The sequence below is a fragment of the Rhinoraja longicauda genome, chromosome 22 (genome assembly GCF_053455715.1).
Source record: "Rhinoraja longicauda isolate Sanriku21f chromosome 22, sRhiLon1.1, whole genome shotgun sequence".
Lineage (NCBI taxonomy): Eukaryota > Metazoa > Chordata > Chondrichthyes > Rajiformes > Arhynchobatidae > Rhinoraja > Rhinoraja longicauda.
Window position 1 is genome coordinate 32,532,806 of NC_135974.1, and position 27,541 is coordinate 32,560,346.

Genomic DNA, 27,541 nt, shown 5'->3' on the forward strand with positions numbered 1-27,541 from the left:
CGTTTGACTTCCCGAAATGCATCATCTCACACTGTTTTGTGCATGCTTATAAGTGACATTTAATGGCCTTTATTTTAATTTGTGTGCTACTTCAGAATTCCAGCGTGTTACTGTTACTTGCAGGTAAAATTAGCATTTTATGTGTTTCAGTATTTTGCGTTGATTGAAGTTTCTGAGTACTCCATGCTCTAATTTTGTTTCACTTTAGGCAATGTAGATGAAAGTCATGAAGAAAATGTTAATGTAGAAGAGATTGTGGGACAAATATTGGAGGAAGTGGTGGCTGCAGTGACCAAAGGTAGTTCAAGAGATCTTAAATCTATTTTAGCTGACTTTTGTGGGTATTGTTGATAGATCCACAGCTGCACATTAAGACCAATTTGTTTTCCACCGATAACAAATCCGACCCCTGTTAACAAATTCTGTTTGTTAGATGTACTTTCACAAGCAGACTTTGTTTGCAGCTGAATGTCTTGAAATCAGATACCCTGAACATTCATTTATCTGCTCGATGTAGATTAAAAAATTATGTATTACAGGACCCTTTGGCCCAACATGCCCATGCCGCCAGAGATACCCCATCTACATGTCCCACCTGCCTGCGTTTAGTCCATATCCCTCTAAACCTTTCCTATCCATGCACCTGTCCAAATGACTTTAAAATGTTGTTTTAGTGTCTGCCTCAACTACTCCCTCTCACAGTTCGTGCATCATTCCCACCACCCTCTGTGTGGAAAAAGTTGCCCCTCGGGTTCCCATTAAATCGTTCCCCTCTCACCTTAAACCTATGTCCTCTGATTCTTGATTCCGGATCAGCACATTTGCATTAACAGATTTAAGTAGTTTAAGGTGATCACAAAAACTGTGCAAGGAATGACAAATCGTGTATGTTTCCATGTCTGAGTGGGGCAACCTTTCAAAATTTAAATTGAAAAGATTCATGCCAGACAATGGAAAGAACCTTTGTTGAACTGTTTATTTGGTGGCATTCTGACAAAAGGTTATATGAACTGAAATGCCTGTTCTGTCCATTACCCTTTTTAGATTTTCAATAGTATCGCGATTTCAGCTTTTTATGTAAGCTGTTTTCTTTTACTTAATAAGGTGTTACTATGTTCTTTAGGCAAACATTTCTTGCCCATTCCTAATTCCTCTTAACCTTAGTGACTTGCTGCACCGTTTCACTGGTTAAATTAATGATCCGTGTCGCTGCAAGGCTGTATTTGCATACAGGATGCCAGCAGCAAGTTTCTTTCACAGATATGATAGAGCGAACACGACTATTTTTGTGATAACCTTGTAGTTTCATATAAGAATCGTAACAACTGGAATTTAAATTCCCTTGGTTTTGTTGTTGGATGCAAAATCATGCCTCTTGTAACAGTAGTCCTGAATTATGGTTGTTGGTCAAGCAACTCGATTACTAATTCTGCCATCCTCAGATTTCCGCTGGCAAAATCAATCGTTCTTGGGTTGTTAAATACGCTACAGACAAAAATGATTCTTTGTTAATGAAAGCTGTGTTCTTGTGTTTAAGGAGCAGAATTTAAAAATGGTGAAAATGAAACTCCAGAGACACCTTTACAAATCCAAGTCACTGCTGAATATATCGAAAACCCGCAAGCTAATGGCATCCCTGAAGGTTCACTTCAAGCGCACAATGATAATTCGTTAACTGACACAAAATGTGTATCAGATTGTGATGTCCAGGTAAGGAACAGAATTGCTTTTCGTTTGAATCTGAACTAAGCTCCTTTTTTCAGTTTAAGAGTTTAATTCTACCTTTTTTATGTCTGTTTGTGAGAGATGAATTTCTGCCTGGTGCAATCATGCAAGAATCATTTTTTGAGGTTCATTTTGACCAACATCAAAAAAAGAGGTGGTATGAATGGATATTAGTTTAATATAGTTTTGACATGTCAGATATTTTGGATTATGTTTATCCCCTGGGGGAATCATGAATCTGCCATTCATAGTAACAGTTATCTATTTCAGTGCTTCTTAAACTGGTGAATGGTTCACCTAAGGGTGAATGAAACTAGAGGGGTGCATGAAGGGTGAATGATTTAATAACATATATAAAATTATACACAAGGGAGAATAAGACAAAATTACCAAAAAACATTAGATAATTTAGTCGAGGGTGAATGAAATTTTGTGATAAAGACTCAAGGGTCAATAGTCAATAGTCGTTTATTTGTTACATACACATAAATGTGTAGTAAAATGAAACATTACCCGCAGTTGAACAATAAGACCAATAAGATTAATCAATAAAAATGCAATAACACATACAATCACAACTAACACCAAACAAAAAGAAACATCCATCACAGTGAGTCTCCTCCAGTCCCTCCTCACTGTAATGGAAGGCCAAAATGTCTTTTTCTCTTCCCTGCCGTCTTGTCCCGCGGTCAGGCTGTTGGAGTTGCCACGTCGGGGCGGTCGGGGCTCCCGATATTGAAGCCCCCGCTGGGCGGTGAAAGGTCAACGGCCTATTTCAGGCCGCACCGGACGGTGAAAGGTCCGTGGCGGGCCGACCCAAGCCCCGCGATTCGGGGCGGGCGAACACGCTGTACTCAAGGGTGAATGAGTTTAAGAAGCACTGATCTATTTCACAGTTTTGCTTTAGTGTTTATTTCCAAAAAATTAAAAGATAATGTGGCTGTAACACCACACTGAGTTCTCATCATGCTGCAACTGCAAAGCTTGTCCTTTCAGTTTTGATTCTCTCTCCCACCCCATTCTTTTTTTTCTTCATTCTAATTTTTAGCAATTGAAGATTGTCCCCTCTTCCCTCTGAAAAAAACATGTTAAATTGTTGACTAAGAAATGTGAGTAATTCGAACTGGAACAGCCGTATTAATCTAGCACATTTTTCTTTTGGTTCTAGGAAGCTGAAGCTTTAGTATCACCACCTACCAATGCTAAATTCTCCCACATTTTGCAGAAAGATGCCTTTTTGGTTTTCCGATCTCTTTGTAAGCTTTCTATGAAGCCATTAAGTGATGGACTTCCCGATCCAAAGTAAGCAGTTGCTTAATGTTTGGGGAGAAAATTGTGTTCTGAAACAAAGTATTGTGTACTCTTTGGCTCTCTCGGTGAAGAGGACATTTCATTCATAACAGTGGACTAAAAGTTGTTGGAAAGATAGTGGCAAAATAACTGTGTGGTTAGTTTGCAAATTGTGGGAGGGCTGTGTCTTGATTTCCATTTCTCCACAACATGTTGCAAAATTGTGCCCTGCTGACTTTAACCTTGAAAGAACTGAAAAACCGGCAACCTTGCCCAAGTTCCTCATTGAAATTCATCGCACGTCATGTAGATGCGGGATTTATTCAAATGAATCTTGCTATTTCCATTTAGTGATGAAATTTATGTGATGATGACCCAAACATTAAATTTGCTCCTTAAAGCCAAGTAAAGCATGAATGAATGTGTAGTGTTTTTGACTGCAGATTGAGATTATGACATGGGTCTAAATGTTATCAATGATCACACGATGCCATAAAGTAAGTTTACCTGTAAGGGTGTCATCCCAACTCTTGTCCACTTCATCTCTGTGCAATGTTTGGCAAGTAATTTACAAGGCGCTAAAATATACTTGCAGTATTTTAATAATTGACACACAAGAAAAATAGTAATTGTGCATTTTGTATAAACACCCGGCCATTTAGTCAATAGACAATAGGTGCAGGAGTAGGCCATTCGGTCCTTCATGCCAGCACCGCCATTCACCGTGATTATGACTGATCATCCACAATCAGTACCCCGTTCCTGTCTTCTTCCCATATCCCTTGACTCCACTATCTTTAAGAGCTCTATCTAACTCTCTTGAAAGTCAACAGAGAATTAGCCTCCACTGCCTGCTGAAGCAGAGAATTCCACAGATTCACATTTATTCCTGGTCGATTTCCAAATGACCATAATAACCAAGCGCAAGCCCTTTGTGTTTTCAATTTATAAAAATGCTGGGAACCCTTTGTAGATGAGGCTTTATCTGTGAAAAGGAAAACAGTTGACATTAGAGGTTGACGATCCTTTCCCTGTTTCCATGCTGTATCACTAACTGAACTAATATGTGGACAATGTAGCCTTTCTTTTCCTTGCACCAAGATCCCCTCCCTTGTGGGTAGCAGCTGGAGAGTTGGGATGGGGGGAGGTTTATGATGCTGAGGAGGGAGAGAAAAGAAATGAAAAGCAAAAAAAGGATGGGACTAAAAGTAAAGAGATACGCAGAGGGATTGGGACCTGAGATGGTTGAGAGATTGATCTTTTGCACTGATTATTTTTATGGCTGTGGCATTATTAGCAATTTTCAGCAAATCGAATTACATCAGGTATGAGAAGTATAAGGAAAAATGTCCAATTCATTTGACTTGCAGTAAGGTGCAGCATTCTTGCACTTCATGGATCGATTTCGATTAGTTGTCGGTCACTGAAGTACAGAGGTAGTCTGTCAAATTGGGATTGACCTTTTAGTCAAATTCTGTCATTCACTATGTGAAACTAGTTTACCAGTTTCTTCAGAATTTAATTAACATCCATATTATTCATGAATTATTGGAAAGATCGCAAGTAACTGTCTAAGTAGCAAATTTAACAAAACAATGTTCACCGAGGCTTGATTAAAGTGCCTGCTTATCGACTGGGCTGGTGGAAAGCTATTAAACTGCTTTTTATAGAACATTGTGTGTATCCAGGAACAAAAATAGTGCCCTGCATGCAGTGTAAAGTAAAGGTTAGCCAAAAGTGACATAAAATAACACATGAAACCAGAAGTCACGAGTTGTGATATTTTATCATGATATGCAGAGTTATTTTATGAATAATTCTTATCCCAAACTTTTATTTTTAAGGTCTCATGAGCTGCGGTCAAAGATAATTTCACTACAGCTTCTTTTGTCAGTCCTTCAAAATGCTGGCCCAGTCTTCAAGACAAATGAAATGTTCATCACTGCAATTAAGCAGTACCTTTGTGTGGCCTTGTCCAAAAACGGAGTCTCCAGTGTGCCGGATGTATTTGAACTCTCGCTTGCTATTTTCCTTACTCTCCTCTCACACTTCAAGATTCACTTGAAGATGCAAATTGAGGTATGACTTCAATATCTATTGCACTAAAGACGGAAGATAAACTGGTCGGTATTTTGGTGTGAAGGTCCAAATAAATGACTGCCATTGCCAGAGTGTGACCACACGCAAATTGGACGAACAGCACCTCATTCCGCTTTGGTAGCTTTCAACCCAATGGTATGGACATTGAATTCTCCAATTTTAGCTAACTGCCAACAACCCCCCAACCCCCATCATCCACTTTTTTCTTCCCCTCTATACCCCACCTGGACCCGCACCGATTTGACCCCTCCCTTTCCACCTGGATTCCTTCCTCTAGCTTCACAATTCGCGACTCTTCAATCCTTTTATCTCATGCCTTCTGTCTTTTCATCTCTGGCCTCCAACCATCTGCCTATCCCCCCCATGTCTATCCACCTATTACTCGCCAGGCTTTGTCCTGCCTCTCCTCTCTTTCATCTTTCTTGACACCCCCACGGATGTCTGAAGAAGGGTCCCAAACCATGGTCACCTTTCCATGTTGAGTTACTCCAGCACTTTGTGTCTTTTATTGCAAGCCAGCATCTGCAGTTCCTTGTTACTGCATTCTGCCACTTTTTTTTGCAATTACTTAGTTTTATATCACAAAACTCCCAAACAGCCACAATCAATCATGTTAGTTATACACTTTTATGCCACCCTGATTAAAAAAAAACTGGAGAATATCTTTTAAATTGTTGTTGATACACTAGCTCAAGCATGTAATTGTTCAAGTTGTTAATGTAAACCCCATGCTGATTTGAAGTTAGTGATGCTCAGATAAGGCAAAATAAAGATGCTTTGGTCTCGATATATTCTCTGAATGCTGGTGAAACCTTATTTTGTAGGAGCGTTTATTTTTCAGCTTTTCCCATTCTATATCATAAAAATAAATGGAATCTTTAAGATACTAAAAGGCTAGAGTTGTTTGAATCGACCAAAGGGATTTCCTGTTCCAATATTCCGTTTACAAATAGATTCTCCGGTAGAAACGAATAGATAAAGGTGTAGCCTGATTTGTGGCCTCTTTGCAAAATGCTTGAATTGAACATCAGGTTCTGTTTCTTAATTGAGCAGACTGTGTGAAGTCAAATTAATGAAGTGTCTGGAATCTCCAGTTGCCCACAACTGGTGCCCATCCATTTAAACAACGTCTTTCCATTTGTAGCGATGGATTTAAATATCCCCTGTTAACCAGTCACTAGGTTTTTTTTCTTTGCCTGCAAAGACTTTTTAGAATCACTATTCTGGTTCTTGCTGAATGCATGAAATTACCCGTAATTGAACACTGGAAGAAGCTCACAATATGGCACTTTGCTGAATGCTAACAGTACTAATTTCACTTATGCATCTGCGGTTGCCTGACAGTTGTACTGATTTTTTGTTTCAGACCATCAAATTCCTGATATTTTGTTTCAGACCATCAAATTCCTTTACCCTGATTACACGACTGATCATTAAAAATAAAATGCCAACAAAATAAAATTAAATTAAATGACAAAAGTTATCTTAAAAACTGAATTTTTTAACTGTTTGCAAACAGAGCCAAGCCACAGATTTAATTTACTCAATTTATATTTATATTTACTTCAGCCTCAATGTAGGAAATGCTCCATTATCCTCTATATTGAAAATAATTTGAGTAACATCGACCAAAAGAATGTATTGAGTTGAGTTTAGGTATCGTCACATGTCCCGCGGTACAGTGAAAAGTGTTTGTTGTGTGCTAACCAGTCAGCGGAAAGATGTTTGGTTTTTAAATAAATACTTGAAAATTAAACAGAGACACAAGTGAAATGGAGATGCCGGAATGAGTAAAACACAAAGTGCTGGAGTAACTCAGCATGTCAGGCAGCATCTCTGGACGACATGGATAGACAATGTTTTGGGGTCCTTCATAAATGGTGCCTGACCCACTGAGTTCCTCCAGAACTTTGTGTTTTATTTGAAAGTTAATTATCTTCATTCATGGGCAGTGTGTAGGAACACGGATCTTTTGCTGCACAAGTGGAGAGAGAATGTGAGTGCAAAGCTAACTCCTCTTTGGTTTTGGGCAAGTCAAACACGCTAAATAGAATTTCATAATAAATCGCAAAATAGTGGACTGTCATGCTCAAACAACGTAGCTGGCCGAATTCTGAAATGTATTCTGTCACTTCTACTATCAGGACATACCACAAAGGTACTGGTGGCTTGCTTCTCAAAGCACCACTGAATTTGCAACTGTCCAGGCAGGTTGTTTATTTGTGGATACTATGATTCAATGATCCACTTTCAATTGCAACTGATTGAAACTTTATGCACAGCTCAATTGAATCCCTTGCCTCGATTTTTTTCTAACTGGCTTACATCGCCTTTATTGTCTCCATTTGGCGATCATGTTAATGTAGCTTTTGTCATTAATACCGTTTGCATTATGTTTGTCTTTCATTCTCGTGCAACCAATTTTAATCCAGCTGGAAAGCCAGGTCTAAATTAAAAACTTCCTTAGACGAAGGGATTAAAAGTACCATTAGCAAATTTGCAGATGATACTAAGTTGGGGGGTAGTGTGAATTGTGAGGAAGATGCAATAAGGCTGCAGGGTGACTTGGACAGGTTGTGTGAGTGGGCGGATACATGGCAGATGCAGTTTAATGTAGATAAGTGTGAGGTTATTCACTTTGGAAGTAAGAATAGAAAGGCAGATTATTATCTGAATGGTGTCAAGTTAGGAGGAGGGGGAGTTCAACGAGATCTGGGTGTCCTAGTGCATCAGTCAATGAAAGGAAGCATGCAGGTACAGCAGGCAGTGAAGAAAGCCAATGGAATGTTGGCCTTCGTAACAAGAGGAGTTGAGTATAGGAGCAAAGAGGTCCTTCTACAGTTGTACCGGGCCCTGGTGAGACCGCACCTGGAGTACTGTGTGCAGTTTTGGTCTCCAAATTTGAGGAAGGATATTCTTGCTATGGAGGGCGTGCAGCGTAGGTTCACTAGGTTAATTCCCGGAATGGCGGGACTGTCGTATGTTGAAAGGCTGGAGCGATTGGGCTTGTATACACTGGAATTTAGAAGGATGAGGGGGGATCTTATTGAAACATATAAGATAATTAGGGGATTGGACACATTAGAGGCAGATAACATGTTCCCAATGTTAGGGGAGTCCAGAACAAGGGGCCACAGTTTGAGAATAAGGGGTAGGCCATTTAGAACGGAGATGAGGAAGAACTTTTTCAGTCAGAGGGTGGTGAAGGTGTGGAATTCTCTGCCTCAGAAGGCAGTGGAGGCCAGTTCGTTGGATGCTTTCAAGAGAGAGCTGGATAGAGCTCTTGAGGATAGCGGAGTGAGGGGGTATGGGGAGAAGGCAGGAACGGGGTACTGATTGAGTGATCAGCCATGATCGCATTGAATGGCGGTGCTGGCTCGAAGGGCTGAATGGCCTACTCCTGCACCTATTGTCTATTGTCTATTGTCTATTGTCTAAAGATTTGCTGTGTGTCTATGCATTGTATTTTGGTCCATTGCATGATCAATTATTTAGTTAGCCGAATAAAAATGTTGATGACTTTCAAAATAATTTTTGCATGGCTTTAGGAACTGCAAGGATTAACTTCTGTTCTCTTCCTTCGATTAGGTTTTCTTCAAAGAAATCTTTCTGAATATTTTGGAGACATCCTCGAGTACCTTTGAGCATAAGTGGATGGTCATTCAGACTCTGACCAGAATTTGTGCAGGTTTGTATCGTACTCTTTCCAACTTTGGGTTCTAGTTTGTGTTGAAACCAGCGTTTCAAGTTTAATTTGCTGTACTTGAAAATGTATATGGTGTAATTGTGTACAAGCCTTGTAGGTTACCCACAATCTTTATTTAAATATTGTCCTCACTTTAAAAGTAAGTTGTCACATGGCCCAATATACTGTACATGTAATAAAATAGTCCTTTCTCTTATTTCTAGTTCGTCACTTGAAAGAAAATTAAATGATTACCTTAGGAAGGACGAATATGTTTTTATATCAACAAATATTTTAATTAGGCCACTTTAAATTTTTGCCTTGTTTGAAAGAAACAGAATCTAAATCCAACTCCTTTAGACTTTAAATATCAGTTGGCAATTATCCATGGTGTGCCTCTCGAGTTGTTACATTGCAATATACCCATCCTTTTCCACCCATCGTTACCCATCCACTTACTCCAGAGGTGCTGCCTGACGCGCTGAGTTACTCCAGGTCTTTGTGTCTATCTTTGGTATAAACCAGCAACTGCAGTTCGTTGTTTCTATAATCGACCTGTTCCTTGATTCTGAATGTTTACATTTGTTATTTAAAATATAGAACTGAAGTGACTATTTAAATTAAATGTGCATTTTTTTGACAACTTAGTTGATTGATTGATACTTTATTGTCAAATGTACTTGGTACAGTAAAATTCTTTGTTTTGTATGACAATTCACATGTATGCAAAGAGTCGACACGTAAAGGGCGCCGACAAAGTTACAAAAGTAGTCAATCTAGTCGCGATGGTCCCTCGTCCTTCTCCCCCCCTGCCTCCCCCTCCCTCCTGACACTCTGTTCTAGGCAGCACCCCCCCCCCCCCCCACCAGGATCCATCTTTGTTCTCGGTGCCCCTCCCCACGTCTGTATTTGGTTTTGAGAGTTGGTTTCCAAAATAAAAAGCACAACATGGGGAAATAGTAGTGTGTGAGAAAAATAAAGGTTAACTTCCCTTTTTTTTTTGTATTACAGATGCTCAATGTGTTGTCGATATTTATGTGAACTATGACTGTGATTTAAATGCTGCAAATATATTTGCGCGCCTTGTAAATGACTTGTCAAAAATAGCACAGGGACGAAGTGGACAAGAGTTGGGGATGACACCCCTACAGGTAAACTTACTTCATTTTATTGTCTGATATAAGAAAATAACTGCAGATGCTGGTACAAATCGAAGGTATTTATTCACAAAATGCTGGAGTAACTCAGCAGGTCAGGCAGCATCTCAGGAGAGAAGGAATGGGTGACGTTTCGGGTCGAGACCCTTCTTCAGACTGATGTCAGGGGGGCGGGACAAAGGAAGGATATAGGTGGAGACAGGAAGACAGTGGGAGATCTGGGAAGGGGGAGGGGAAGAGAGGGACAGAGGAACTATCTAAAGTTGGAGAAGTCAATGTTCATACCACTGGGTTGCAAGCTGCCCAGGCGAAATATGAGGTGCTGTTCCTCCAATTTCCGATGGGCCTCACTATGGCACTGGAGGAGGCCCATTACAGAAAGGTCAGACTGGGAATGGGAGGGGGAGATGAAGTCTGATCATTGATAAAATTTACACACATGCCATAATCCCAATCAGCAGGCACAGATGTCAAAGCATATTCTGCTTAATTCCATAGGGAAGTATAGATTCTTGCCTGGGCTAATTAATTTTTCCACATAATAAAGGACAATATCAAAATAGGACTTTCCTAAATTCTGCTATCTTCTGATGAGGATTGTACACATATGAAATGCCAAAGGGACAAAACATAGTGGGCATTTTGTTGTTCAGGAAGTAACAAGTTATGATTGGAACTACAGTTTTTAGCCATTAAATCTTGCATTTCTTCTGTACATACCAAGATTTAAAATATTTTTGCAAAATCTTGAGCAAGTGTTTGGTTGAGCTTTTGCTGAGTAATAGCTGAGGAATAAATGCCGTATTCAGAAGAAAGGGTTGCATCTGGACATATATCCTTCAAACCTCATGCAGAGAAGATAGACAGGGTTTCTGATAATGGAACTCTTAAAGGAATACTTTTTGAAGATTTTTTTTTTCTTTTAAGTAAAATATTTGATATTTTAAACCTAAATATTCTGAGCAAGTATAAAGCGAACAAATTCATTCATGTTTCCTAATTTTCTTAGTTTCCATTTGTTTTTAAAATGTACCTGTATATCGACCTGAGCTGATGTTACTTATTTACTTTCTAGGAACTGAGTCTTAGAAAGAAAGGATTAGAATGTTTGGTTTCCATCCTAAAATGCATGGTGGAATGGAGTAAAGATTTGTACATAAATCCAAATTTGCAGTCCAATCTCGGTGAGTTTATAAATGATTGATTATGGACTTTCTACCCAATAATGACACTTTTCTGAAATATACAATTGTATTTGCTGCCAGTGGTGTAGCTGGTAGAGCTGCTGCCATACAGCACCAGAGATCTGGGTTTGATCCTGACCTCGGGTGCTGCCCATGTGGAGTTTGCACGTTCTCCCTGTGACTGCGTGAGTTTCCTCCGAGTGCTTCGCTCTCCTCCCATATTCCAAAGAAGTCCGGGTCTGTGGGTTAATTGGCCTCTATAAATTGCCCCTAGTATGTCGTTGTGAAAATGGGATAACATAGAACTTGTGTGAACAGGTGATTGATAGTTGGCGTGAACTCAGTGGGCTGAAGGGCCTGTTTCCATGCTTCATCTCTAAACTAAACCAAATACATTTTCTGAGTCAGGTTTACAACTTCAAAACTGAAGCTGTCCATTGGCAGCAGCTGAAATATGCTTTGCTTTCATTACATGTGCAGGGCAAGAGAAGCCGCCCGAGCAAGACAACAGTGAAAGCAAGCGAGCAGAGGCAGCGCGAAGACGAGGGAGCATAAATTCCTTTGACTCCACAGTGTCGTCTGGTGTTGGGAGCGTCAGTGCTCAAATATCAGCAGCCGATGATCCTGAACAATTTGAAGTCCTGAAGCAACAGAAGGATATAATAGAACAAGGAATACATTTGTGAGTTATCAAATATGAACATATCAGTACAATATTTACCACGCTCAGTTTTGTGTATTATCACATCGACAAATATCTTAGCCACTGCGCATTATGTTGCTGACAGGAACACTCGAGTTTATAAACAGGAATCACAGTAACTAAAAAATGACAAAGTGCTGGAGTAACTCAGTGGGTCAGGCAGCATCCCCAGAGAACATGGATAGGTGACATTTTAGGTCAGAACCCTTCTGCAGAAGTAGGGTGCCAACCCAAAACGTCACCTATCCATGTTTTCCAGAGATACTTCCTGACCCACTGAGTTACTCCAGCACGTTGTGCCTTTTTGGTAAACCAGCATTTGCAGTTCCTTGTTTCTAGAGTCTCAGTATCTAATTTGCTGCTAATGCTGAGAACATTAGAAAGAAAGAGTCGTCTGTGCATAGTTAATTTATCACATCTCTCACATCATGGCTAAGAATTCAATTAAACAATGTGATTGGCAAGTGGTCATTTAACATAGCTTCTGGGAGTTGAATTATCTTGCAAATCACATTAATCAGCGTCACTGAGTGCTGTAGTATAATAAACTTCTGAAGAAGAGTCCCGACCCAAAACATCAACTATCCATGTTCTCCAGAGATGCTGCCTGACCCGCAGAGTTACTCCAGCAATTTGTGCCCTTTTAAAATAAACTATCCACTGAGCCTACTAAGTTTCAAAGGGTCATAAGAGACAAAACCAGATGGGCTTAAAGAGAGCAAAATAGAAATTGCTGGAGGAACTCAGTGGGTCGTGCAGCGTACAAGGAGGGAATGGACAGGCAACGTTTTGGGTCTGGCCCTTTCCTCAGTTTAAAGGGAGAACAGGAATCGGGGGCTCAGTGTTTTGGGGGAACTGCTGGAGTCAGCATCCCTGAGCCAGATGCCGGACGATTGGGATTCATGTACTATTGGATCGTCAGATTATCAGAGTTTAATTCGCTGTCAAGTTTTCAGAAAATTCTGATCTCGTTTAGCTTTGTATTTTTACATTCTCAAAAGGATAGTGCTAAATAGAGTCAGGTTGACTGAGTGGCTCATTTGAGGTGTAATTCTCTTCAGCGAAACTGATCGTGTAATTAGTGTATAATAATGGTTCTCACCATTGTTTGTTGAGAGACTAATGGTGTTTGTGCCGTTAGTCCCTCGACAAACAATGAATGGTGAGAACCAGATGCACCCACACACCTACAGTGTAAAATCTAATGAGCTTCACTTGCCAGCATAGCCAGGCTATGTGGCACTACTTCATTAAAGGTTGTCTTCAATCTACATTCTGGTTCCCTATTTTCTTGGACTAATGATTTTGTTTTCAAATCTTCCTTTTGGTAAAATAAAATGACCCTTTTTAAATCACCATAACCTTCATTGTTGTTCCCAGCAGATTCTAAACTCGTCCCTTTAATCAATTCTGGGTCTAAACGCGTCAACTTTAAATGACAATTTATCATTTTAACTTTGCTCTGCAGATTAATATTGTAAATATATTATTTGTGACGGTATGAGAAATAGTGAGCTTAATTTCTTACTGGAATTTATGCAGTTTTGTTTTCTTAACCGCAAACAAATTGGTTTGTTGCATTTGTTTTTTTTTATAACTTATTGATTTCTTAGCCTGTGTGAATGTAGTTTGAGGGGATCATTGTTGTACACAATTTAAGTTAATATTCCTGCACATTTTACTTCAAAGTATCAACTTTTCACTGGAGTGCAAGCAAGTAGTTTCCTTGAACATTGTAAAGCCCTTCTTTCCTCATTCCCTCCCCTGATCCCCAGCCACAAAGGCAGATTCAGCATAACACAACTCTGATGAAGGGGTGCCCCTTATACAGGAATGTAACGTGTAAACCCACCTGATCTGATCTGCACTGCATATCAGTTGTAAATACTAAATGGACTACATTGGCTTCAGGGGAATCTAATTTCTCAAGTGTAGCTCAATCTGCTGCTACCTCTACAGAATAAAGTGTATTGCATGCACTTAAATTGCTTGGCAGCAACTTGTAAATTAACCAGCCATGTTATCCTGAAGCACCATGGACATGCTGTCATTTGGGCTAACTGTTCAGATCTGATTCTCTTATATTAAGCAAAATGCATTAATTATAGAAATCGCTCTAATTCAAATCTTGTCATCAGATTTAACAGGAAACCAAAGAGAGGTATACTGTACTTGCAGGAGCAAGGAATGTTGGGCACAACAGCTGAAGACATTGCACAGTTTTTTCTACAAGAAGAAAGATTAGATTCGGTGAGATGTGTTTAACATATGAATGTTTTTATCATAACCAGTTATTTTTGACAGTGTTTTAATAAAGAATTCAAGGGAGTTTCCTTTCCAACAAATTTAATGTGTTCGCCATTCTTAATTATTAATTATTTTAGAAGATCTTGAGACTAAGGATATTTGCTTTCCCAAGAAGAATTTTTAGGCTACTGTTTCTATTCATTCCAACTTAATCAAAAATATCACCTGGTTAGAATCTTCAAACTCCACTTCAGAGATGTTTATATTCTGTGCCTATGAACAGAAATGCATGTTGATTTAGCAACAGTTATGTCATTTAATTAAGAGTTGGTGGAGTTCAAACTTGGCTTGTATGATAATGACACTCCCCACCCTCCCAAGTACATCCATGTCCAGTAGTTAGGTCTATTATGTAGTGTAGTTTAGAGGCATAGCGTGGAAGCAGGTTCTTCGGCCCACCGAGTCCGTGCCGACCAGCGATGCCTATACGCTAACACTATCCTACACATGGGACAATTTACAATTATATCAAGCCAATTAACCTACAAACCTGTACGTCTTTGGAGTGTGGGAGGAAACCGGTGATACCAGAGAAAACCCACGCAGGTCACGGGGCGAACGTACAAACTCTGTACAGACAGCACCCGTAGTTAGGATCGAACCCGGGTCTCTGGCGCTGTAAGGCAGCAACTCTACTGCTGCGCCATCGTGCCGCCTGAATATCCTGGAATATTTATTTTACCTTACTCCCTTGTTGGCATAATTTTAGAATCATTCTGAATTTTTTTTAAACGGGCTCACCAGTTTTGTGTTACCTGGTGCCTTTCCAGTTAAATGAATGTCCTGCCTAATACATTTTGTATTTAGCTGAATAACTTGGCATCTTTTGACAGAACCAAGTGGGTGAGTTCGTGGGAGAGAACAACAAGTTCAACAAAGAGGTGATGTACGCTTACGTTGACCAGCTGGATTTCTGCGACAAGGACTTTGTGTCAGCGCTTCGAATATTTCTGGAAGGGTTTCGCCTGCCTGGGGAAGCGCAGAAAATCGACCGGCTCATGGAAAAATTTGCAGCTAGATATTTGGAGTGCAATCAAGGGTAATTCAGAAATCTCAATATTTTAAAAGGGGTTGTTTTTTTGTTGAACTGTACTTTAAAGTTTTAAGCATCTATTTCATTAAGTTGTGCACCTTTTGCATCTTCCCACCCCACCCAGACAGACTCTGTTTACAAGTGCTGATACCGCGTATGTTCTGGCCTACTCTATCATAATGCTGACCACGGATTTGCACAGCCGTCAGGTAATGAGCTTCAAGAGAAAGTCCTGTAGCTGGAATATTTGTATTGATGATATCACTTATGAATTTTCTCAGGAATGTAAATTAAAGCAGTCAGTGTTCACGCTGACTTGGGATTTGCATTCTTTATTATTTTGCAAGCCACCTAATCCCAACTTGGCAGTTTTGGTGCACACAACGATAAAATGCAGGTGTACAAACAAGGACTGCAGATAGACAGAAAAGTGTTGGAGTAACTCAGCGGGTCAGGCAGCATCTCTGGAGAGAAGTTATAGGTGACGTTTTGGTTCACGACCCCTCTTCGGACATTTAGCGCCTCCTCGATAAATTTGGAACGGACTCTTTTTGTTGCGGCCAAACATCAGTTCACAGTATGAATGCTAGTTATTGCAAATTGGGCCATATCAATGCACATAAATGTAGCAACTGATTGAGAATAGACATAATTTGCAGTGCTGTTTCAAGATCTTCCAAGTGCAGTCTTTTGTCCAGAGTATGGGGAATCAAGAACCAGAGGACATGGGTTTAGGGTGAGAGGGAAAAAGATTTAATAGGATCCTGAGGGGAACCTTTTGCACACAAAGGGTGGTGGGTACATAAAACGAGCAGCCAGAAGTGGTAGTTGAGGCAGTTACGAGAACAACATTTAAACGACATTTGGATAAGTACATGGATAGGAAAGGTTTAGAGGGACATGGGCCAAACACGAGCAGTTGGTCCTATCGTAGATGGGGCATCTTGGTAGGCATAAACAAGTTGACTGGAGGGCCCTTTTTCATGCTGTTTGTCTTTTTATGACTTTATGCAGCTGTGAGAAGAATGATGAGGTAAAATAAAACTATGGTGTGGCTATGACAATGGAAGAACTGCCCTAGCTTTCTTTTGGATAATGCCATCTACTTTGGTGGAGTCTTGGTTTAATTTCTCATTCAGATAATGGCATCATTCCCTCTGAGCTGCATTAAAACGTATTCCAAGATTGTGTCCAAGACTCTGGAATGGGGCCTGAGCTCACTTCCTACTGACTTGACAGTGAACCCACCAAGCCAAGGTTGACTGGAATGAATGTTTTTGCTCCACTACTAATAGTTAAAAAATTTATTTAGTCTCCTTGTTTCGAAAACCAAATAAAATTTCAGTCACTTGAGGCGTTATTGCAAGGTTCAAATTATTTTATACGTTGAACAGATAAAGATCAAAATGACCAAAGAACAATACATTAAGATGAATCGTGGGATCCACGACAGCAAAGATCTGCCAGGAGACTACTTGTCTTCCATTTATGATGAGATTGCAGGCAAGAAAATTACATTGAAACAGACAAAAGAGTTTTCAATGACACCAAAATCCGTAAAACCAAGTAAGTCAGACATGTTTAACTACAGTCGTTTCAGTCGACAGTGCTTGTTAATGTGGCATTCAATGCATTTTATAGTTTACGTCCAAAAAGACAATTGTACTTCATAATCATTGATAAATCTTGTAAATATTATTTCTGGTTCTGAGCTGATGTTCCATGTTATGCTGGATCTGCATTCCGTGAAGCATCTTTTTCAATGTGTTCTATTACGTGTGCATGGAGGATGTATGTTCAAGAGTGTTTTATTATATATTTACTGAAACAGGACAATGAAACACTGACTTGCAGGTTTGTAAACACAACAGATAATGTAATACACAAAACAAAAAAAAATCAATAAATTAAAACAAAACAATATAGTGCCAAGACAAAATAAAGCCCATAAGCCCGAGTGCAACCCAGGTAGTTTGGAGTTTAGTTGAAGTTTCAGTAACCTGATGGTTGTTAGGAACAAGCTGTTCCTGAATGTGGACATTACGATTTCCAACACCTGTACCTTCTTCCCGATGGCAGTAGTGCAATGAGTGCGTGGACAGGGTGTTGCGGATCATTGACGATGCTGGCTGCCTTGTTGAGATAGCGTCTCTTGTAGATCCATGCGATAGTGGGGAGGTCAGGCAGTGTTCACCAACTCTTTTGTTCCTGGCATTCGTGTTGCTGAACCATGCCGTGATGCAACCAGTTAATAATCATAATCATACTCATACTTTGATTATTAGCCAAGTATGTTTTGCAACATACGAGGAATTTCATTTGCCATACAGTCATACCAATACACACAAAGTACATTTTAACATGAACATTCACCACAGTGACTCCTCCACATTCCTCACTGTGATGGAAGGCGAAAAAAAGTTCAATCTCTCCATTCTTTGTCCTCCAGCGGTTGGGGGCCTCTAACCTTCCATTGACGGGACGATCTCGTGCTCCCGTAGCCGGTGGCGGGCCTTCCTTGTCGGGGCAATCAAGCTCCTGCCTCGGGGGGAATCTCAGCCCCCCCTGCCCCGGGCGATCTACCCCGGGCGATTTACCCCGGGCTGGGGCTAGTCGAACGTCGTGCGGCTTTTGGAGCTTCCCGACGTCAGTCTCTACCCGAGACTGCGAGCTCCTTGATGTTAAAGTCCGCAGGCCGCGGTTGGAGCGTCGATCCCAGGCCAGGAATCGGCTCCGATGGTAAGTCCATGCCCCGCGGTGAGGCTCAAAGTCAGCCCCGAGCAAGGCCTCCAGCTCCACGATGTTAGGTCACAGAGCGGATATATGATCCGGAAAACAATCGCATCTCCAGCAAGGTAAGAGATCGAGAAAAAGTTTCCCCTGACCCCCCCGCCCACCCCCCACATTAAACAAACCACAGAACATTAACACATACTTTTTAAACACAACAAAAATAACAAGAAAAGGACAGACAGACTGCAGGCGAGGCTGCCATTGAAGCGCCACCCGGTTTTGATGTGTTCTCTACCATACGCCTGTAGGGGTTCGACAGAGTATTTGTCGACGTACCAAATCTCCTTAATCAATCCTATTTTCTTTCCCAATTTCCTGCTAAATTCAAGATCTTTATATTGTTTTATCAAAATATTGGATACTCGTAGATACGGCACAAGTGTCTCAGAGTTGCTGTTGTCTGAACTATTGAAGATCAGTGCATTGGAATGAGACTTTATCCATTGGAGATTAATAATGTATGAATCAAGTGATTGAAGTTACCTAAAATGGAATTTGTTTCATAAGTCATCTTTAATTATTTAAATACGTGAGCCTCAAGATCTGGATAGTTATAATTGCAAGCTCTGAGGCAATTTCTCGGCAGCAATGAAAGCTTTGAAGGTCATGAGTTGGGGAGTGTGAAATAGACTGGTTGTTCTTTAATGTATGTATTTATCACTGTACATGCGGAACATGTTGAAAAAGAGTAAACTGTTTCATTTCATCTTTGTATATCTCCTATGAATGCTTGCAAAAAATTGCAGTCATGATATTAACAATGCTAGTTGCATCAAAGATGGTTCAATTAAGGGATTTGGATAGCATGAGTTTTAAAATTATCGTCAACTGATAATTATTTCCTTTGAATTGATTAATGCCTTGTACAATGCTACTTTATATAGAATACATTTAATTGATACCAAAAAAAGAGTGCTGATTTCTGTCATCTTGGTTCGTAGGTGTAGCTACCGAGAAACAGAGAAAACTCCTGTATAATCTTGAGATGGAACAAATGGCAAAAACTGCGAAGGTCTTGATGGAAGCAGTAAGCCATGCACAAGCGCCGTTTACCAGCGCAACACACCTTGAGCACGTCAGACCAATGTTTAAAGTAAGCTGTTCGCCAAATGTGGAATCAGTTTTTCCCCTTTGACATAACTGGGAATATTACCAGAGTGACTCCATTACAAAGTGTCATGGCTGATGGGCTTGCAAGCAATTCTACAGAAAATTGTAACTAGTAACGTTGAATACATGCGGAAGCGGACACAAGGAACTGCAGATGCTAGTTTACCCAAAAGGACACAAAGTGTTGGACTCAGCGGGTCAGGCAGCATCTCGGGAGAACATGAACAGGTGACATTTTGGGTTGGGACCGTGCTTCAAACCCTGTCACCTGTTCATGTTCATCAGAGATACTGCCTGACCTGTGGAGTTGCCATAGTTCTTTGTAAAATAGTTTATTTTACCATAACTTTAAATATTACTTGTCTCATTGTAGACAAATTGTCCCATCACCTTGCTTTGAGGTGATGAGTTAAATATTGTGAAGAACAGTAATTGCTCATGAGCTAAATGTTCGTATTTGCAGTTGGCATGGACACCATTATTAGCAGCGTTCAGTGTTGGCTTACAAGACTGTGATGATCCAGATGTGGCTTTCCTTTGCTTAGAAGGCATCCGCTGCGCAATTAGGATAGCATGCATCTTTGGGATGCAGGTATGTATTTTCATGCCCACTGCTCCATTACTATGTTGTCTTAGAATTATAGATTTGTTCTTTGGACTTTGTACAAAATTTTGCATAATGTTTTTAATCCAAAAAGTTATTTCTTCCAAGCATCCAGGCATTGGGTGTCAAGTAATACCTGTTCAGACAGGTTGTTAGAGATGAGGCATGGTGAGAGCAATACAATGGGATTAGCTTTGGATTTCCTTAAATGTAGGATGCTTAGAGAGCATAGGGGTGTTGGGTAGAAAGCTAACTCCATGGACTTGTTTTTACCCCAAGTCCCTTCATATCAACGGGCAGCACATGGTGCAGCGGTAGAGTTGCTGCCTTACAGTGCCAGAGACCAGGGTATGGGTGCTGTCTGTATGAAGTTTGTACGTTCTCCCTGTGGCCAAGTGGGTTTCCTCCGGGTGCTCTGCTTTCCTCCCACATCGCAAAGGCATGCACGTTTCTAGGTTAATTGGTTTCTGTAAATTGTCCCTAATGTCTAGTATGGAATTAGTGTGGGGGTGGTTGTTGTGGACTGGGTGGCCTGAAGGGCTGTTTCCACGCTGTATCTCTAAAACTAAATTGGCTTGGGATAGGTAGATTGCCATTTTGTTTAATTCGTACTTAACTTAAATTCATACTTGACTTTTGTTTGGCTTGCCTTTACAATCCATCTGGTTTCCTATTCCTATAGCCTGGGTTTCTAATTTTGGGTTAAATTCTAGTTTAGGGAGGGTGGAATAAGAGACCGGCCGGTCAGTATATCATTAGAAGAGTAGAGCCCAGAGGTAATGTATGCATAGATGAATGTTTTAACAATACTACATTGTTGCATAGGTGGTTTAGATCCAGGCCCCATTACTTGGATGGAGATAGTCGAGTTATTTTGTAATGGTGAATGTTGGGTTAAAATTGTCTGAATCAAATAGCTTGTTTCATGCTGGGACAGTGAGCTGGAGGAGATTGTGCTCAGTGACAGTAAATGTTGATAGTCTTTGTTTTTACCAATGTGAAATTATGGTTCTTCATGGATGGGTAGGATGTTAATCTTGATCATGCAGAAAAAATGACTTTCATTAACGTGGGATAGATGTTTGTGAATTCAATGTACTTCAATCGTTTTTGCATGCCTGGCTCTGTGTTCAAAGTAAACTAAAATGTCCACTCGCTTATTCTTGTAGATTGAGAGAGATGCTTATGTGCAAGCTCTGGCCCGCTTTACATTATTGACAGCGAGTTCTGGCATCACAGAAATGAAACAAAAGAACATAGATACCATTAAGACTCTTATTACTGTGGCCCACACCGATGGGAACTACCTTGGAAATTCCTGGCATGAGGTAAATGTTGTGAGGGTCTGCATTTTTATTTCCTTCAATTACATGTTTTCGTTCAATGAGTAGAAATAAAGATCCATTAAGTGAAATTTCCCCGGTGTGGGACGAATAAAGGAATATATTATTATTATTATTATTATTATTAAATTTTTGCATTCAATCTTTGTCTTCATTTCAAATTCATAAAATATATTCCAGACTTGTAACTTTTTCTCCCATTATATTCTTACCCCCAAAACCCTTCATATCATTGGCGGCAGACATTCGGGTGCAAAAATGCTTTTAAGCAAAGGAAACGGGACTTTGATTTTGTGTGTGAATATTGGACAAGGTGATAATTAGGCACACATTGAACAATAAGTCGTCTCTCCAGAGATACTGCCTGACCTGCTGAGCTACTCCAGCACGTTATGTCCCACTGAGTCAATTGCAACGTTTTTTGTGAACTATCGGAGCCATGGAAAATCTGGAATTCAGATTCACTGGAGAGATATCGGGATGAGAATGTATACAATTACAATTATGTATAAAAGCTACAATTATTTAGCAATTATTGAATGAAATGTGAAGTCTTGTCAGGTGTAAAGAGGACTAAAGGTGAAATAGTGGTCACATGAAATGCCATAAACAACAGAGGTAAAATATCATTGGACGATGGTGTAATGGTTATTTAATATGCAGGAAATTAATTTTATTTGAATATATTCTCAGTTATTGGTTGCATGAAGTACTGCCAACTTCATATCTTGTTATTTTTATAATGACGGCCCCAGTGATTAAGGGATTTAAAAGTCAGCTGCAGTAAGGTTCAAGGTCTCCTGCATTACTGAATACCATTGAAATATAATTAGATTATCACCAGGCATATGTGGGAGTAATTGAGGTTTCGTCATGTATTCCGTTTGTGTGACAAAAGGTTCATTTTTATATGGAGACTATTTTCCTAGTTTCAACAAGCACCTGCACCTTAGTCCTTGAATTGGTTTCAAGCTTCAAAGAGTGATTGAGTCATTTAGTTATCTCCTGAACATAACAAGACAGTTGACAAAAGCTTGACTATATTTCAGAGATTAACAGTCTATGGAGAGACAGAGCATGTCAGAAATGTGTTATGCTGTTGTAGTTCTCAAATGACCTTGAACATCTTGTTTAAAAATATATTGGTCAACCGTGAAAGTCTCAAGGCTTTACAGTCTGCATTACTCAAACCAAAACATTAAAAACAAGGAGAGAACAATCCTAAAATGCAACATCGATTTTCTTTTGCTTCATTGATGCAGGCTGGATATTTGTTGTTATATATCAAATACCCATTGTCTTCATTCAACATTTATCTCAACTTGTGTTCAAAGTTCACTGTTTATTGATCTTCAAAAGCATGATGCATTCATAAACGCGGAACTTGAGTCAGCCAACGTTTGGATTTAATGGGACCTTGCAGTATTTCAACTTGATTGGAGAAATAACTTCAGTACAAGATCTGTTTTTCCATCTCAAGCTTTGAAACTAAGTTTTCAAATTTCAAAAATAGAATAATGGAACCTATCCAATATCATACTTGACTTCAAAACATTCATGGCTTTCATTCTCAGATGAGCTGCTTCAAATTACAACCAAGAATAGTTTTCTTGCACAAGTCCACTTCAGATTCTCATGTGCAGCTTTATAGGACTTTGTTGGAGTATTTTGTGCAGTTCACCATGGCAGGAAGGATGTAGAGGCTTTGGAGAGGGAGCAGGAAAGGCTTACCGGAATGCCACCTGCATTAGAAGGTATTAGCTATAAGGGGAGATGGGGCTCACAGATTGTTTTCTCTGGAACATTGGAGATTGAGGGGAGACCTGATAGAGGTAGATAAAACTATGAGAAGCATCGATAGGGTAGACAGTTACAACCTTTTTCCCCAGGATGGAAAAATCAAAAATGGAGGTGAGAGGCAAGGTTTAAAGGAGATATGAGGGAAAAAAAAATTTAAACACAGAATGATGGGTGCCTGGAAACCGCTGCCAGGGGTGATATGGAAACAGATATAATAGTGGCATTTGAGAGGCTATTGGGTAGGTACATGGATATGCAGGGACTGGAGAGATCTGAATCTCATGCAGGCAGAGGAATTTAGTTTAACCTAGCATCATGTTAGGCACAGACAGTGTGGGCGAAAGGTCTGCTTTTGCGCTGTATATAAAAAATATGAAACATGAAAAATGTCTTTAAAACTAATATTCACTTAATATTTTTTTGTAAATATTGCAATTAAATCATCATTATTTTAAGCTCCAATCTTCTGTTTTTAGATCCTGAAATGCATTAGCCAGCTGGAGCTGGCACAGCTAATAGGTACAGGAGTGAAAACAAAATATATTTCTGGTTCTCTGCGTGCCAGAGACGGGTTCACTGGAAGCTCTGAAACTGGAGGAGAAGAATTCTTAGGACTGAGTAAGCATTTTTTTTTCCGGTGCAGGTGCTCCTCAGCTTCCGATGGGGTTCCGTTCCGAAAAACCCATCAGAAACCGGAAGTATTGCAAGTCGAAACGCGTTGTAATACACGCGATCACGTGGCCGGAAGCGAGCGGCGGCTCGCTACGGGCCACTGCCGTTTGCACCATCGCAAAGTCGGATTATCGCAAGTCGAAACATCGTAAGCCGGGGAGCACCTGTACTGTATAGATAGTTCAAATGTTTATAAGTAGCTGATAAGTTGCAAATAAAGATTGATTAATGCTTTAAATTGTGATTTGGTATTGCTGGGGATTTAAAAAAATTATATATTTCCAGTTTCTAACTATATAACTTCAAAAAAGAGTCAGAAGGGAGTAACCTCGTTTCATGTTATTTTTTCCATTTTACATAAAACAATTATTTTGCTTGAAGTGGTAAGTACATTATCACAAAGAGAAATTAATATTTTGAATGCATCAAACCTTGTTGGTCCGTAATGTTAGATTTAAGAAGTAATGCAGGCAGAATATCACTTACAACGAGGCAATTCCTCTTTGAAATTTAGGCTGTATTTGGAAGTGGGAAAGAAGGGACTCTCCATCAAATGTGCAGGAGCGACTCATACGTTGTAAAACTGCCAAGTTGGAGTGTTGCTTAAGTTATTGATTGAATTGTTTATAATTCTGCTTTGCTGTCCAGTTTTTGCATAATAGAATTCATCACTTTGTATTGAACTCAATAGTTTCATGCAGTGTGCTAATAGGAATTTAATGGAAGCCATGTCATTGGGTATTTTAAAGCAGAGTTTGATAGGTTTCTGAATGGTAAAGGCAGGAGAGATGGAAGGGGAGATCAGCTATGATTGAATGGCAGAGCAGTCACAATGGGTCAAATGCCGTAATACTGCTCCTAAGTCTTGTGGTCATTTGGTCCTTATGAGTCTTGTGATGAATGCCATGAATGAATGTTGCAAAATGTGTAGGAGAAAAACTGCAGATGCTGGTTTCAATCGAAGGTGAACACAAAATGCTGGAGTAACTCAGCGGGTCAGGCAGCATCTCGGGAGAGAAGGAATGGGTGACTTTTCGGGTCAAGACCTTTCTTCAGACAATAATCAAATTATAGTAAATATGTCATTTTTAATTGGGGGAAAAAAAATGATTGAAATAAGCTTAATAGGAATGTAAATGCATACCTTGCCTGAAAATGAGAAATTGGAAAAATGGCCAATATTTGCCCTTCTGACTGATTATGAAATGATTTGGAACGTTCTCCTCCCCTCTTTTATATTTGCATGAATGGTGATTTGGGTAACCGTGTTTTATTTTGGGATTCCAGGTACCTTTGGCAATGCGGATAAAAAGCAGATTGCCAGCATTCAGGAGTCTGTGGGAGAGACCAGCTCTCAGAGTGTCGTAGTTGCTGTTGACCGGTAAAAACATTAGTTTATATAATCTTTTAAGTTCATTTTCAAATTTTTGACGCAGAGTTGTCATGCACTGGTCCTCAGAACTCCACAACATGTCATTTTTGTTATATTGCCATCTGTGAGTGAAATCACACAAGGGATTGGATGGACCTTGATCCAGCCCACTGCCCACGTACAGCAACCACAGTTCCCAGCAGTCGGGATATAGTTTCTTGGTGCTGAGACTAAATCAAGCTGATTCTTTCACCTGGAATGCTACAGACAAGAGAGGCAATGCTCTGAGTGATAAGTACGTTTCAGATCCCAATCCTGAAGTTATAGAGTCATACAACATACAAACAGGCCCTTCGGTCCAATTTGCCCACACTGGCCAACATGCCCCATCTGCACTAGTCCCACCTGCCTGCGTTTGACCCTAATCCCTCCAAACCTGTCCTATCCATGTATCTGTGTAACTGTTTCTTAAACGTTGGCGTAGTCGCAGCCCCAACTACCTCCTCTGGCAACTCGTTCCATACACCCACCACCCTTTGTATGAAAAAGTTCCCTCAGATTCCTATTAAATCTTTTCCCCTTCACCTTAAACGTATGTCCTCTGGTCCTCGATTCACCTACTCTGGGCAAGAGACTCTGTGCATCTACCCGATCTATTCCTCTCAGGATTTTATACACCTCCATAAGATCACCCCTCATCCTCCTGCATTCCAAGGAATATAGTCCCAGCCTACTCAACATCTCCCTACAACTCAGACCCTCAAGTCCTGGCAACATCCTCGTAAACCTTCGCTGTACCCTTTCCAGCTTGACATCTTTCCTACAGTTTTCCAGAACTACTTCTAACAGAACAGTTTTTAAAATGCTTCCAATAGTCAAACACATCAACTTTCTTAATTATATGACATTTGACAAAAAATTAAAAATGTCAAAATATATGCTATTAGAATTTGAAATCGTAATCATTGAAAGCGCATTATAGCACTAGCAAATGAAAATAATTCAAACAATTAACTTTGATTGCTTTTTACCACTGGTTAGTTAACCCCATCAAATGAAGGGTCGTGTTTTGCTTTCAGGGTAAAGCAGACAAGTAATTGTTTATCTTGCATTCAGCACGCCATTATTCTGCTGCGGAAGAAAATGTCGAATTTAATGGCATGGCAGAAGATCAGATACATTGTGATTTGACCTACAGAAATTCTCAGATTTGTACATTTAAATTGTGTGTGTATGTGAGGGAAATGCAGATGTAGTGGAGATCAAACCACGATAGCTGTCTGAATGCACAATTCAGCTCAATAGCACTTCAAAGTGATTCCCAAGCTCATGGGACCCAGTCCAGAAATTTGTACCCCTTTCTACCCTCTCACTTTTAAGACGCAGCAATTGTGCTTTACCTAAATTTCCACGCATCTGTCATTTTCCATTTACATTTTCGATTTTCCAAACACCAATTATTCATAACGACAATCATTGGGTTTGTTTTTTCAATTGGAGAGTGAAGAAGGTTTCATTTCAGGCACACAGTGTCATGATAGAACATTCCTCAGTTAAGTATACCAAATCCCTCCCTTATCATTGCAAACTATGAAAGACAATTTGCAAAATATTCTGTGTATGAAATTTTAATAAGTAGCACTCCAGTGATTCTGTCGTCACTCGAAATGGACGTGTGAATTTAAAGCCATTTGAAGGTAGACACAAAATGCTGGGGTAACTCAGTGGGACGGGCAGCATCTCTGGAGAGAAGGAAAAGCCATTTGCCTTAATTCTGCTCAATGCTGATTGCTGAGATTCTGACAAAATGGATTGGTAGCTTCATATCCCAGTAATGAATTTTGGTTTGAAGCTCGAGTGCTTGAAAAGAGAGACCGCTGTAAAACATCAGCATCCACTCTTGTTCCATATACAGTATCAATGATGTGAAGCCACAGGAGCAATCTCAGGGTGGAACTTTTGGTTATGCCTAATTCATACCGATGTGCACTTTGCTTGTTTAGACTTTAGAGATACAGCGTGGAAACGGGCCCTTTGGCCCACTGTGTCCGCGCCGACCAGCGATCACCCCGTACATTAACATTATCCTACACACTAGGGACAATTTACAATTTTACCGAATCCAATTAACCTACAAACCTGTACGTCTGAGAAGTGTGGGGGAAAAGCGGAGCACCCAGAGAAAACCCACTTGGTCACAGGGAGAACGTACAAACTCTGTACAGTCAGCACCCGTAGTCAGGATCGAACACGGGTCTCTGGCGCTGTAAGGCAGCAACTCTACCGCTGCGCCACCGTGCCGCCCTACTTTTATATATAATAATAATAATAATATATTTATTTTATATAGCGCCTTAACACATGCACAAAGCGCTTTACAAATACAATTAACATAGAAACAAACAGACAAACAGACAAACTATCCTGACGGAAAAGCGGCGAATAATCAACGCCAGCGTCCTCTCACGTCAGGGTCCAGCAGTAGACATTAAAGAACACAAGACACACAGATACAATTTTTTACACAAAACAGCCATCACAGTGATTGCTCTAGGCATACCCTCACTGTGATGGAAGGCAAAGTCTTATCTCCTCCTCGTTCTTCTCCCGTGGCGCCACGAGGTGATCGAGGCTCCCAACCCCTTGAAGCCCCCACCGGGCGA

General features: G+C 40.2%; 1 protein-coding gene across 1 annotated transcript in view; it reads left to right on the top strand.

The window, feature by feature from the left end:
• Nucleotides 1–27,541, top strand: part of LOC144604535 (brefeldin A-inhibited guanine nucleotide-exchange protein 2-like) — a 66,720-nt gene that overhangs the window by 16,552 nt on the left and 22,627 nt on the right. Inside the window, exons 7-23 of the mRNA XM_078419048.1 lie at nt 209–298; nt 1,538–1,710; nt 2,894–3,027; nt 4,860–5,094; nt 8,704–8,803; nt 9,812–9,951; nt 11,033–11,141; nt 11,622–11,823; nt 13,983–14,094; nt 14,985–15,190; nt 15,309–15,393; nt 16,579–16,750; nt 18,919–19,070; nt 19,551–19,679; nt 20,861–21,019; nt 23,311–23,452; nt 24,794–24,887. Of these exons, the coding sequence (XP_078275174.1) occupies nt 209–298; nt 1,538–1,710; nt 2,894–3,027; nt 4,860–5,094; nt 8,704–8,803; nt 9,812–9,951; nt 11,033–11,141; nt 11,622–11,823; nt 13,983–14,094; nt 14,985–15,190; nt 15,309–15,393; nt 16,579–16,750; nt 18,919–19,070; nt 19,551–19,679; nt 20,861–21,019; nt 23,311–23,452; nt 24,794–24,887 (2,434 nt within the window). The remainder of the gene's footprint in view (nt 1–208; nt 299–1,537; nt 1,711–2,893; nt 3,028–4,859; nt 5,095–8,703; nt 8,804–9,811; nt 9,952–11,032; nt 11,142–11,621; nt 11,824–13,982; nt 14,095–14,984; nt 15,191–15,308; nt 15,394–16,578; nt 16,751–18,918; nt 19,071–19,550; nt 19,680–20,860; nt 21,020–23,310; nt 23,453–24,793; nt 24,888–27,541) is intronic.